This window comes from Natator depressus, chromosome 8 (genome assembly GCF_965152275.1).
Source record: "Natator depressus isolate rNatDep1 chromosome 8, rNatDep2.hap1, whole genome shotgun sequence".
Taxonomy (NCBI): Eukaryota; Metazoa; Chordata; order Testudines; family Cheloniidae; genus Natator; species Natator depressus.
This window is the reverse complement of record NC_134241.1, coordinates 7,712,716-7,725,082: the sequence shown is the minus strand read 5'-3', so window position 1 is coordinate 7,725,082 and position 12,367 is coordinate 7,712,716. Positions and strand designations below refer to the sequence as shown.

At 46.9% G+C, this 12,367-nt stretch overlaps 1 protein-coding gene across 2 annotated transcripts in view; it reads right to left on the bottom strand.

Moving 5' to 3' along the window:
- Positions 1–9: 9 nt before the first annotated feature.
- The window catches only part of MGAT4B (alpha-1,3-mannosyl-glycoprotein 4-beta-N-acetylglucosaminyltransferase B), a 92,362-nt gene continuing 80,004 nt past the window's right edge, over positions 10–12,367 (bottom strand). The window contains exons 10-15 of one of the 2 annotated variants that reach the window (XM_074960349.1): positions 8,483–8,590; positions 6,795–6,988; positions 5,387–5,450; positions 3,761–3,848; positions 2,091–2,203; positions 10–1,083 (exon numbers count right to left, since the gene is read on the bottom strand). In XM_074960349.1, coding sequence (XP_074816450.1) covers positions 1,060–1,083; positions 2,091–2,203; positions 3,761–3,848; positions 5,387–5,450; positions 6,795–6,988; positions 8,483–8,590 — 591 coding nt within the window. In that variant the 3' untranslated portion in view covers positions 10–1,059. Of the gene's footprint in view, positions 1,084–2,090; positions 2,204–3,760; positions 3,849–5,386; positions 5,466–6,794; positions 6,989–8,482; positions 8,591–12,367 lie in introns of both variants that reach the window. The other variant, XM_074960348.1, reaches the window with a different exon arrangement.

The following is a 12,367-nucleotide window of genomic DNA, read 5'->3' as shown; positions in this document are numbered from 1 at the left end:
GTAGTATAATGCATTCCAGTGTATAGCTGAAGAGACATTGGGATTTCAGAAAAAACTTTGAGAAATTACACGACTCCCTACCATTTTAGAACTGGGCTACTTATTTTCAAAATTCACATCAACCAGTAACTGAAATATTTATTAAAAAGATGGATTTTGCACTCAAAATCTCAAGGCGTGAAGACACTGATGCCTTCAACATAAGTTTTATTCAGGGGCCGTGTTCAACCCTGGCAGGCACAGTGTGGTTTAGTATTTCCCTGCCATACCGATATACGTAATCTCCTCTGGTAGAACCATGACCCTTCCTGGACCAAGAGGAGAGCTCCATCTTCCTACTCACTTAATCCTCAGCTGTAGTCCTGGAGGAAATGCCTCTTGCTGGGGCAAGGGGAAATGAAGCGATTCAGGCAGTGATGGTTTCCCCCAATACACCTCAACCCTGCTCTGCAGTTGGTAAGGGGAATTCAGTCACCCTGCGCTCATTGCCAAAACCCTCCCCCTTCACTGCTCCAGCAATAGGGCCCCCACCCAATATAGCCAGGGTCTGCCCTTCCTGCTCATTAGATCCTTCGTTCTGTAAGCATGCCAAACCGTGCTGTATGTTCGTCTGAGCCAACTGCTACACTCAGGGAGCCATGTCCCTGAGAGGATGAGTGACAGTGTGGTCCTCGCCCAGGGGAACAAACCAAACCTTTAAACTAGGAGTATTTTCCCTTGGTCTCTATACAGCAAGAGCGGACAGTTTGACCACCCCCCGCAAAGTCAGCTGCAGCCAACACGTGCCAGTGCGGGCACTGGTGCTCTCTTGTTTAATTCCAGCCAGCACCCACCTATGGAAATGTTTCCCCTCCATGTAGTCTGTTGCAGAGCTTGCCAGGATTTGTATATTTTGGCCACAGATTTTTTTCTTCTTCCTGGCTTGGAGCAGATGGTGGTGCTGTGCATGCAACACTTTCACACCGTTTGCAGACTGGGGGAAGGGAATAAAAGGGAGAGGAAGATTGGGAGGAGGGACTGAGCAACGGCTTTGCGCATCCACCCTTCATCCTGGGAATTTCATTCTGCTTTTTTCAGAAAAATCTGAAAAGATAGAATGGGGGAGAATAAGAGAAAGGAAGCAAAAGGCCTCAGGGTTGGGCACTTTCTCAGGCAGTCCCCATGCTAGCAGGAAGAGAGGACACACGTGTGAAGTTTGTTTTACAGAAGACATCCAGGAAGGGTATTCAAATGAGGGTGGGGTTTTTTTTTGTTTTTTTGTTTTTTTTTTGCTAATTTGTTGCTGACAAGACACCATCTTGAGGTGATACCAAAAGATCACGTGACTGCAGCCTGCGACTAGCCTTCAAAGGGCAGTGCACACACCCCTTACTTAGCGATGCTGGTTTGGGGGACAAGCAAGCAAGGTGACAGCTCTGGGGGATTTGCCCCCTTAGAAATGCAAGACACAAATGATGTTAGAAGGCAGAAAAAGCCAAATCCACTGGCCCAGACCCTCAGGCTATTAGAACTGTGGTGGGTTTGAAGGACACTATCAAGAATTTAATTGTTTAAAAAATACTCTGGATGTTTAAACATTCCTTGTACAAGCCCATTTTCTCCCTTCTCAGTTGTCTGGCTAGTGGTAAGGGGCAAGCACCTATTCCTTTCTCCAAAGGACGCAAAAGGCTGGTTTTAACAACAGTCACATGGCCAGGAAAGCACTTGCCCCAACTAGAGTAACAATCCCTTTGTGCAACTCACTAGAACTCCACAGGTTCATCTCTACATTAAAAGCCTCTGTACAAAATGCATTGCCACTTAGGGGCCTATTCTACACCCACGGAGATCCAGGTGAGCTTTTCCATTAGCTTTCATGGGAGCAGGATTGTGCTTCTAAGACCAGGCACTCTGGATTCAATAGGTTGAAAGGCCACTCACCCTTCTCCCCTCAAGGAGAACTCAAAATCCCACCACCCCTTTTACCCTGATATCTGCTCCTCCTGTGTGGGAAGAATTTGGGGGGAGGGGAGGGGTTCTGTCTGTTCCAGGCTTTTGGAAGGAGCTGTCCAGATCTAAGTTGCTTTTTTTAAGCCAGAAAAAAAGGTTACCTCACTCAAGATGATCCACACTGGAGAATCAGTCTGGATGACCAGTCGGATGGCTTCTAGAGGCCCAAATGAAGGGTCCACTTCCCCTTCTGCAACACCCTTAGAAAAGGAGCCTGATGGAGAAAAGCAGACAGGTCTGGGGTAGAATATCCTCCCAAGAGCAGCTGAACTGAACTTAAGACTGCTAAGCAAGCAGTCCCCCCCCAGCAGCAAGCAATTTTTCAGTCTAGTTTTCCAGTAGCTGTTACATAGTACTAACCCAGGCCTTCGCTGGGAGCCTTTGACGGATTATGGTCTTGTACAAACCAACCACTCTTCCTCTTTAAGCAGCTGCAACATTTAAGTGTTGCCTACCACTGAACCTGTCAGAGGGTAACCTCCTGTGCTCGTTGTTTTTAGTTTGCACAGAGCACCAAACTACCTGACTGATCCACTGCACTCTCTCCAATGAAAGGGAGTCAAGGCATTGTGAGGTCAAACATAAGCCCTTCCCAGAATAGCAATACCTTTAAAAAAAGTGATGCATCTCAACCAAAGAAACTGGATTCAGAAGCCTAGAAGTGCAGAGACCTACATGGCCAGTAGGTGGCAGTGTTTCACAAGTTAACATTTAATGCATCTATGGAAACCTTGTGAAGTTGAACAGGGTCCTGGAGAAAAGGACGCTGTAAGGAGTCCGATGAAGTATGCATCCGATGAAGTGAGCTGTAGCTCACGAAAGCTTATGCTCAAATAAATTGGTTAGTCTCTAAGGTGCCACAAGTACTCCTTTTCTTTTTGCGAATACAGACTAACACGGCTGTTACTCTGAAACTGTAAGGAGAATATTTAGCCCCTTAACTTTCCTGAGCATGTCTGTATGGTGGCAAAGGCCACCAGAATGCAAACAGCAGCACAGGAATTCCTCACTCAGCCTTGGCTACCCTGAACCACAAGTTGGAGCCTGTACTTTGTGATAAAGGAGCTCCATCTCCAGAGATTTTCTTCAGCTCTTTAAGGCGTGCTGGAGGCATTGTTCCCGTAGGGACCTTTCCAGCCCTAGGATCTCCCTGGGGGGTGTATTTGAGCCGTGTGTCCACACCAATGTATGCATGAGCCCACAGTACTGCCTGCTCTGCAGAGCAGAAAAAAGAAGGTGAAATTGACTTAAAAATCACATCTATAATTTTTCCCTCATGGTGAAAGCCTTTGCTCTCTCCAGCAATGCCCCACATGGGAACCCTCAAAGCCATACAGCAGCAGCAAGGATCCTAGCACAAGGCATCTGAAAACTACTCCTGTTGGTGCTTCTGAGAGGAAACTTGCTGGAAGTTACTAACGAATGCACCACGACAGCATTTTGCTTAATTGAAAGCCAACTTCGTTCGTTCCTTTCAGGTCTGTTCAATTCCTCTTTCCCTGCCCTGGGAATCAGCTTTAATCCTTCTATATTGTTAGATGAGAGAGAGCGTGCGCGCCCTGCACAAAGGAGAACTGTGATTAAAACCCATCCAAGTTTTGGCTCATGGAGAGAAAAAAAAAGCCTAACTTGCTGTACATGATTGACTTTCAATCTCATTTCCAGGCAAATCAATTCCAAGGAAGGTTTTCAGTGGTCTTTATTCATTTATTCAATGTGGCGCATTATCAGCAAACAGCAGGCCAGCTTTTGCCTTGAACAAGTAATTTACCTATCTGTATGTAGCCATCTGATGTCCTGTGGTACTTGAACACTGTCCCTCTTCCCTCTTGCAGGGCTTCCTTATCTGACTGGAGACTCTGTGCGGGAAACAGACAGTCATTGCAGAAAGCCAGTGGCAAGAATTTCGGAAGCCTGCTGTGGGTACAGCATTAATAGGCAGAGCCATAATAATTTTGCATTTTTCAAAGGAAATCACTGCAGCAACATGTAGACTTGTTGTAAGGTCTTTCCTTTCAAGCACAAGTATAATATATTAAAACACATATGGGAGTTATTAAACCATGAGGTCTCTACTGCCATGGGCTTGTGTCTTACCTACAGACAGGCAGCAACAGCACCTGGTTTACCCCACTGCTTTGGGTATGAGCCAGGACTAGGGTCTGGGTTCTGATTAGACAGCACAGAAGTTTTACATGCTCTTCTTGAAAGATTTTATCCCAAAGTGGTGGAAATCTGACAAGATTATCTGTTCTGGTCTTAATGAGATCCTGGATTAGAATCACAAGAGAACAGGTGTTCTGCAAGATTCCTTTGGCATCTGGACTGGAAAGTATGCACCTAATGGTTTCTGATCTGAATTGGAACAAAAACCATAGGGGGATGGTTCAGATTGGGAATCTGAATCTACCTGCCCTCCCACACACCTTGTAATTTGATTGTCTCTGGATTGCAGGTTCTGGTCTAATATTAACCTAGATAGAAGTTATATATCCAACACCAGGCTGCCATGTGACTTTGAGGACAAACTGCAGGAAGGAACCAGCCAGAGTCTCCAGCTGGTAGAAGCAGCTGCAGACGCAACCAAAGCAGGGACTGCTGCATTTGGAGGGAGTGGGGAGCATAAAATGGGGCCCTGCTCGGGCTACCTCTCACCCCAACAGAAGCATGCAAGGGAGACCCCCGCCCCTCTCTGGCGGCAGTAGAACGCAGCAGTGCCCCCCTTCCTCATGTGGTTGTGGGGAAAAAGTGCAAAACGGAGCCAGCCAGAGACTCCAGGCAGTACAAGCAGCTGCAGAAGTAGCCACAGCAGGGACCACTGGACATTCAGAAAACTTTCTACAGTTTTGATTGGACTTTCTCTACCCTGTGCTGATTGGTTGTTTACTCCAACCCTCTCCCTGCCCCTCCCTTCAGCTTCATTCCATACCTGCCCCTCTTGTCCCCTGCCCTGTCCCGCTCACCCCACTTCCCTTCAGCATCTCCTTTCCCTTCATCTTGCTGTCTGTTTCCCTGATTCCCCTCTGAACTAAACCAAGTGCCAAGCAAAAGTCATTGGACAAATATGACATTTGCTGCAATCACTCTGCTTGTGTGTTAGACCTTTTTCCCCACTGGTGCCTGTCTCGTCTGCTTAGACTGTACGCTCTGGAGGGACTGTCTGCTCCTCTGTGTTTGTGGAGCAGCGAGCACAGTGGGCCAAAGGCACCACTGTAACAGGCATGATTATTAATAACAAAGTCAGAAGAGTCTGATACTGGCAGAACCAGCAGACACGTCACAGCCAATAGATCACGTGCACTTACTAAACATTTTCCTTAGAATTTTAAATTCCCTCATCCAAAAAACTTCCACTTCTCCCTACTCCCAACCTCCAGCCCGATCCCCCATAACTTACATCGAAGGGCAAAACCTCCACAGTTGTATTGAAGAGTTTGTCTTCAGGGTGTTCAATGTTGCCACTGCGGAAGAAGAATCTGTGTAACAGAGACCAAAGCTGTAAGAATCTGACTGGATTTAGAGGTGCGGCGGGACCATCGTGTCTCCTGTCAGGAGTGATTTATTGAGTGTCTGAACCAAACTGGCAGTTTTACACTCACGGAGAGCCGCTTTCATTGAGATGGGGACACTGAGATAGCTCTTTATGCAAAAACAGCTAATTATGGATTATTGTTTCATTGCATTTACAAATGAAGGGTTCCAGTGCATATGGGACCAAACATAAGCAGCTGTTATCCCAATGAGAGGAACTTAAGAGGTAACAGAGTGAGCTCTGGGTGATGGAGGGCTGTGGGAGTTCTGGGCATAAATGGACCTTCTGGATATGGGGTTTTTCCTGTCACCCTTGCCACAGGTGTATCGGGATTATAACTAACACACACGCACGGAAAAGGGAGTCTCAGAGATGAGATGCCTCAACCCCAGATCAAGACAAAACTGCCAGGCCTTGTGAAGTGCACGCACCACCACATCCTGGGCCTGAACAAGAGCCATGTGAAGATGAGGTTTTTTTCTCTGGAAAAACAGGTCCCTCTAGACCCTTAGCATCTGGCACAGCTTCCCCTCACCTGTAAAAGCGGGAAAGCGACAACAGTGCACACCTGCCTCATGGGGGAGGGGAGGCTCTGGGATGGACATTTGCATACCATGGAGGGATGAGCAAGGCCTTACTCTGGGGCATGGTTAGGAATGAAAAACCCAGGCAGGACTGTTTCCCAGAAAAGTTAGTGTCCTACTACTGACTATCAAGAGTCTGACCCATAAACTACTCTCCCCAGTTCAGATCCAATCTTATTCTCCTACAAAGACCACCCCCCTCCACCCCCAAGGGAACTGAACTGAGTCAGGAGACCCTCTGCCCTTTAGACACAATGCATTCACAGAGCTGTGTTATCTGTCCGCAACACAGAACAGGGTATTGACTACAGCTGTTTCTATTATCCTGCTGCTCTTCCCTGGCAGTGGTGAGAGCTATGCAAAGCCAAGTCTAGAATCAGGGTGTGCAAGTTTCTGCCCTGCAGCCAGCAGGATGGGACACCTGTCTGGGCACGAGGGACAACACTCCAGAGAGGAAAATCAAGACATCTGACATAAGGAGTGAAATGACAAAGGCTTGCCTTTGCAAGGAGGGGCAGCAACAAGTTAAATGCAAAGGAAAGTAAAATGGAGTCAGAGAAGGAGCCTGCACCACTTGGGATAAAAATCAGGGTAATCTAGGGACAGGGGGGCAGAAAAACGGGGAAGCACATCTCAGCCCTTGGTTTTGTATATTTCCCCCACCACCGAGCACACCCCAACACACTAACCTTTCGATGTGGAGTGGTTTAAAGAATCTGAATCGGATGAAGTCTCCTGCCATGGGGGTGAATGCCCAGAAGAAGTCCTCTCTCAGGTAGGCTTTCTCCAAGGTAAAGTGTTGGTAGGTTTTCAGACTGGTGCTCACCTCTGCGGGAGGGTTGACATGTTCTTTTCGCAGGGCTTGCTTTCCAAAGTCTTTGTCCTCAACACATACAATGCAAAGCAAGAGTGAACTCTCACACACGGCTTTCATTGAATGAGAAATAAATAGGGTTTTCAGCTTTAGGGAGACACAGATTAAAGGCCCCAACATCCCAATGCCAAAGTATCAGTGCAACATTTACAGAAGGTGAGATGGAAACTGGTTTGCAAAGGCCGTGGGGAACAACAGAGCACTCGGGTTCTTTTGGGGAGCTGATTCCCCAGAAGCACAAGGCTGCAAAGGGGAAATCTTCATCATATGCACTGTGGTAGCACATAGGAGGCCCAATCAGGGACAGAGGCCCAATTGTGGTAGGTGACATACAAACACAGAACCCTGCCTCAAGCATCTTATAAGCTAAGGAAAGTCTTAGTTAACCTGGGTCAAATGATTTGCCAGTGATGGAGTCATGTCAGAGATTGACTGGGTTATATGGACAGGATGATACCATATATTTATATAAAGTGATATTTTGTATCAGTTACAGAGCTATAGCCGAGTACAAATCCTGCTTCTCGCATTTTTATTGCAAAATACACTTTATGAAAAAAATTAGCGGCACTATTCTGTAGTTGGATTTTGTTAAAGTTTAAATACCCCGCCCCACAATTTACACTCTTAAGAAGTGAGCCTTAATTTGCCTAAAAATAAACACCAAGAATCAGATAAAACACAGCAACCCGGCAAGACCGCGACATGACAAGAAGGGCTGTTCTACTACAAGCTACAGCTGTGTTGTGATGCTCAAGACTGACGGTCAAGTACCTCTGGTCTCTGGAGAAGGGTGCAAACACCTGTCAACCTCACCCTCACTTCAAGTGCAGCTCTGATGCACTGAAACAAATGGGATTAGGGAAACTTGGCTAGTAAATGTGTCCTAACCTCTTCAGTCATGGCACTTGCCCTGCTTCAAGACCTGATTTCCTGACTGAATTCCGATTTCCTTCCAACATATTTTAAAAACTTCATTATCTCGGGAAGTAAAACATTCCTCTTCTGTTTGGTGCCTCCCTTCCTCCTGTAATGCCCTGAATGAAGCATCTGCTTCCCCTGCTCAAAAGTTAGAAAACTCAAATGCCATTGAATCTATGAATTTGCATTACACCAACCACCACAGCATTAACAAGCAGCTTTTAGTACAGACAGATTGCCTAGCAACCAGCAGACAGATTGCCTAGCAACCAGCAGTCCACTGATGATAGGAAGAAAAAGGAGACACAGGGCAGTTTAATAAAGATGTCTAAAATGTTCATTTAAATTTGCTGAGCTTGAATGTGTCCCATGTTGAAAAAACAAAACAAGGAGCAGGGGTGTTGCATTACTCCACCCACAAATGGAAACCTGGCCATTAAGATATGAAACTCCAAGCACATTTGATTTCCAAATGCAGCAAGTTGGCGTGCGCATGTGAATCCAGTGTGCAAGAAGGGCCTAACATCAGGGAGATCTTTATGGGTGGGGGAAGAATGCCATGCCACGGTGTCAGATACCCACTTTCAACTTCTGTATCTTCCCAGCCAAGGAGGAGTGGGTTCCCACATGCTGGAAGAGTGAGGGCTTGAAGCGGATTCTCAGGTTCGCCTTCTGCCTGTCACAATGTTTCTGAAATGAGAAAGCACTATGAGAACTCTGGCTTCTGCCTTTGTCGTTCAGAGTGCCCAGGTCACCAGGAGTGGGGGAAAGCAAAGGTCAGGTCAGACCATGGGGGAGAGAAGGGTGGGAAACACCCTTTAACAGAGTGACCTGTGACTGGTGACACTTTACTCTGCCTTTGATTTGCAAGTACAATGAATTTGTCAGTGACTTTCAGCTGATTATGCAGCAGGATTTGGTGAGCTGCTCCACCAGTGACACCTATGCTCTTATTAATTCCAAGTTCCTACATTTCAAACTCTCCTCCTCACCCAACACTGCCAAGTGTATTTTGCCATCTGCCTAATCAGTGCCCTTCCTCCCTAAGTTCTCAGCTGTTAATATCAAAGAAACAAAAGAGATCAGCCTCTCTGGTTTGCCTGGAAACTCATTTCGTTCCTCCCTTCTTCAATCCCTGGATCTTCATTGACTGAAGAGCAGAGCGCTCAACTGATTTAGTTCTTCCTCCCATGCAACGCTCCTCTCTCTTTGGGCAAGTTGGGTACAGGCTCCGGAGGGTTTTTCTTAGTTTGCTAGTTCCTCTGGCAAAGCTGTTTGGCCTGATTTCAAACCACCCCAACAAGGTGAGGTTGAAAGTTCAACTCTAATCTGAACTACCTTATCAGGTTCACATTCTACAGAGGAGAGAGAGCGCAGAAAGGGACAAAGGCAAAAAACAATGAGGAAAATATTGTGAATGTGGAGCAGAGAGAAAACCAGACAGAGAGAGATTGGGGAAAGGAGCAGAGAGGAGTCCTAGGGAAAAGACAGTCTACTTATATCATATTCAGGACCTCTATTGGAAGTCCCTGCCTTGTGGGGATTTATCCCAAGTATATTGCCCCGAAGTCGCATTAGCTAGAAATTTAATTCAGTTTTCCTTGTGGGGAGGGCAATGGGATGCAAATATGGATTTAAGCACAGGGAAAAATAAAGAGTTTTTATGGTACAACAATTTTTGTGACCCCACTTATAGGGATGTTTGCAAAGTTTCAAACTCAATGAGGTCTGTCTATGTACCCTTTACATGGGCTCTCTGAATGCAGTCCCTGCACTATACGAAGACCTAAAGAGGGGGACAAGCTGCATAGAATCCCATCAGTGGTACTCAAGCCTTCCCTGCTAAGCAAGCCCTTGGCACAGCCGGTTACCTGTGCAGTACTGCCAACTTCAAGAGATCAAAAATCATGAGCTGGACTCCCAGAAATCATGTTTGACTCCAAGAAATCATGAAATTGGCCCCAAAATCATGACATTTTAAAAAGAGATTATAGTATGTTTTTTAGCTCAGTCTCTTGATGTTTGAACTCCCCCTGCCCATCCCCAGGGTATGTGCATGGTAGTGTTGCCCACTCTCCCACATGTACTGGATAAGGTGACTTTTGCCCCTGCTGCAGGAGCTCTCACCCCCCACATCTGCCTGTCTTCTGCCCAGCAATTAATCCTGTCCTCACCCACCCCCCTCAATTCAGTCCTCCCATCATCACCACCCCATCAGTTCAGCTCTCCCACCCCATCCACCCCCACTTCCCTCAGTTCACCTGCCCAGAACTCACCCCATCTGCTCAGAACCCACCATCAATACAGGCGCCCTACCCCATCATCCCCCACTCTCCTCACTTCAGTCCCCCTGCAGCCCTCAGGCCATGGTTCAGCCCTCCCAGCCTCACCTCTGCTCCTCTCAGGTTTCTTCACCCTCCCCAGATGTGGGGCGGGGGGGCTGCAGTGAGGTCCCCTCTCCCGTTTCCCAGGCTGGCAGGGGAGCAGCCACCTGCGCTTGACATCGGGAGCCTGGCCCCGCTGCCACATACCCGAGGCTTGACAGGAGGAGCCCCCACTGGCTGACAGGATCGCTAAGTAAAATTAAGCCTCACTTTTAGAGCTCTCAGATGTCAGGACCATTCTCCCCCCTCTCCAGTCCTGACCTTTGAGAGTTCTGTCGTGAACTCATGAGCGAGGCTTAATTTTACTCAGCAATTGTGACTCTCATGATCAGTCCACGAGAGTTGGCATGTCTGTCTGTGCCTCCCTGGAACCTGGACATTCCAGGGGTATTCTCTGCAGGCTGCATTTGAGCTAATCCGTTAATCCAACTCTCATTACATTATAAAATTAAAACTGGCCATGTTAATGGGAGAATCCCTTTGCACTGCCAGCAAAAAACAAGAGCTCATTTCAGGTCCCTATTTTAACCTAGATGGGAAAAACAGGTTAGGGCATTTGTTAGTGCCCTTAACAAAATGAGTAAGGGGTGGCGGGGGTGCTAAGGACACATTTAATGAAAGCACTATTGTCCTAAGCACATTAGGGTGGGGAATTGCTCCACTAGTAACAGCAAGGTCAGCTCTTCATATGCAACTTTACTAAATCTACCATTAGTTTTCAAATGTAAAGAGAACAGGATATATCCAGATCAGGCAAAGCATTTCCCAAAAAGCTCAGGTCAAGCAAACTTTCAATCAAGAAAGCAAATCCTAGCAGCTACCAATTTGATTCGACACAGTGGGATTTACAAGTCATGTTTAAAGGGGCACTGCACAGAGTTAATCATGCACACAGTGGGAGAAGGAGCCAGAAATCCACACTAGAATTAGGTTAAATGTGTAGCAAAGCAACAATTCAGAGGTTTGCAGCATCCCCTGAGAAGACAGTGGAGGGGAAGCAGTCAAGTAGGAGAGTATGAGTTAACCTGGCTGTGCAGTGGGAATTGCATTAAAAGACTGCTCAAGCTAAAGGCTTTACAAGGGGGTGGGGGTGGGGAGCACCAGCTGCATCTCATCACTCCTGCATGGAGCAGACGCACAAACAAATCCCAATCTTGCCCAGACCAGGAGAAGAGGTTCTGTAGGATATGCTGATTGAGAATGGGTCTGTCACCCAAGAGCACACCGGGCCAAAACCACCTGAAGAACAAACAAAAGGTGTTCGGAACACAAATCATCCTACACACAAGAGGATCTAATGGATACTGCTACCTATCTCTCTTAGAGCGAGCAGAGGAGGAAAGATAAAAACCTATTAGAGACAGATACTAGCCCTGCTTCTCTGGGGTCTCTGCAGCACTGACCTCTGCCTCAGATTTAAATGTATTCAAAATACAAAACCAGAGTGTGCATCTGGCAACGAGTTCATCTCACACTCACGGCTGCAACGCTCATCCTCCCATGCCCTCCACTCCACCCCGGTTACTCTAATCTCTTGTTGTCGCTAGTTTAATTTAGAACACCAGAAAGGATGTCCCTTTTTTATTGTCATCTGTAAAGCATCAGACACACATAGCATGGTAAACAATAGATCACAATGACCACAGTACAGCAATAAGGATTCCCTTAGATTCCCCCCACTCTCCACGTCTCTACATGGCTACCACTCTCCTGGCTGTGGAGAAGCTCAGGGAGCTGCAATGGGATCCTTGATCTGCTCTGGTTAAGTTGAGACACGAGTCAGCATGCACCTCTGCTCCAAATTGAGAGGACACTCAAGTGCAATTCCAAAGGGTTATTTTGCTGTTACGATAAGTGAAGGGGGGTGGGGGGAAGGAGGCTTCAAGGAAGGGAACACACAGAAGTTAAAAAAGATAAGATAAAACCATGGAGGGGAAGAGACCACTCTCCTTAGGGTTTGGGGGAAAATCCTCTACTAACGGAGTTAAACAAGGAGCCGGTCTCAATTTCCACCAGCAACGAAGAGCTTATTGACCAGAATGGGAAGTATCCTTCTATAGAAGGGAGGTTCTGACTTTTCTAC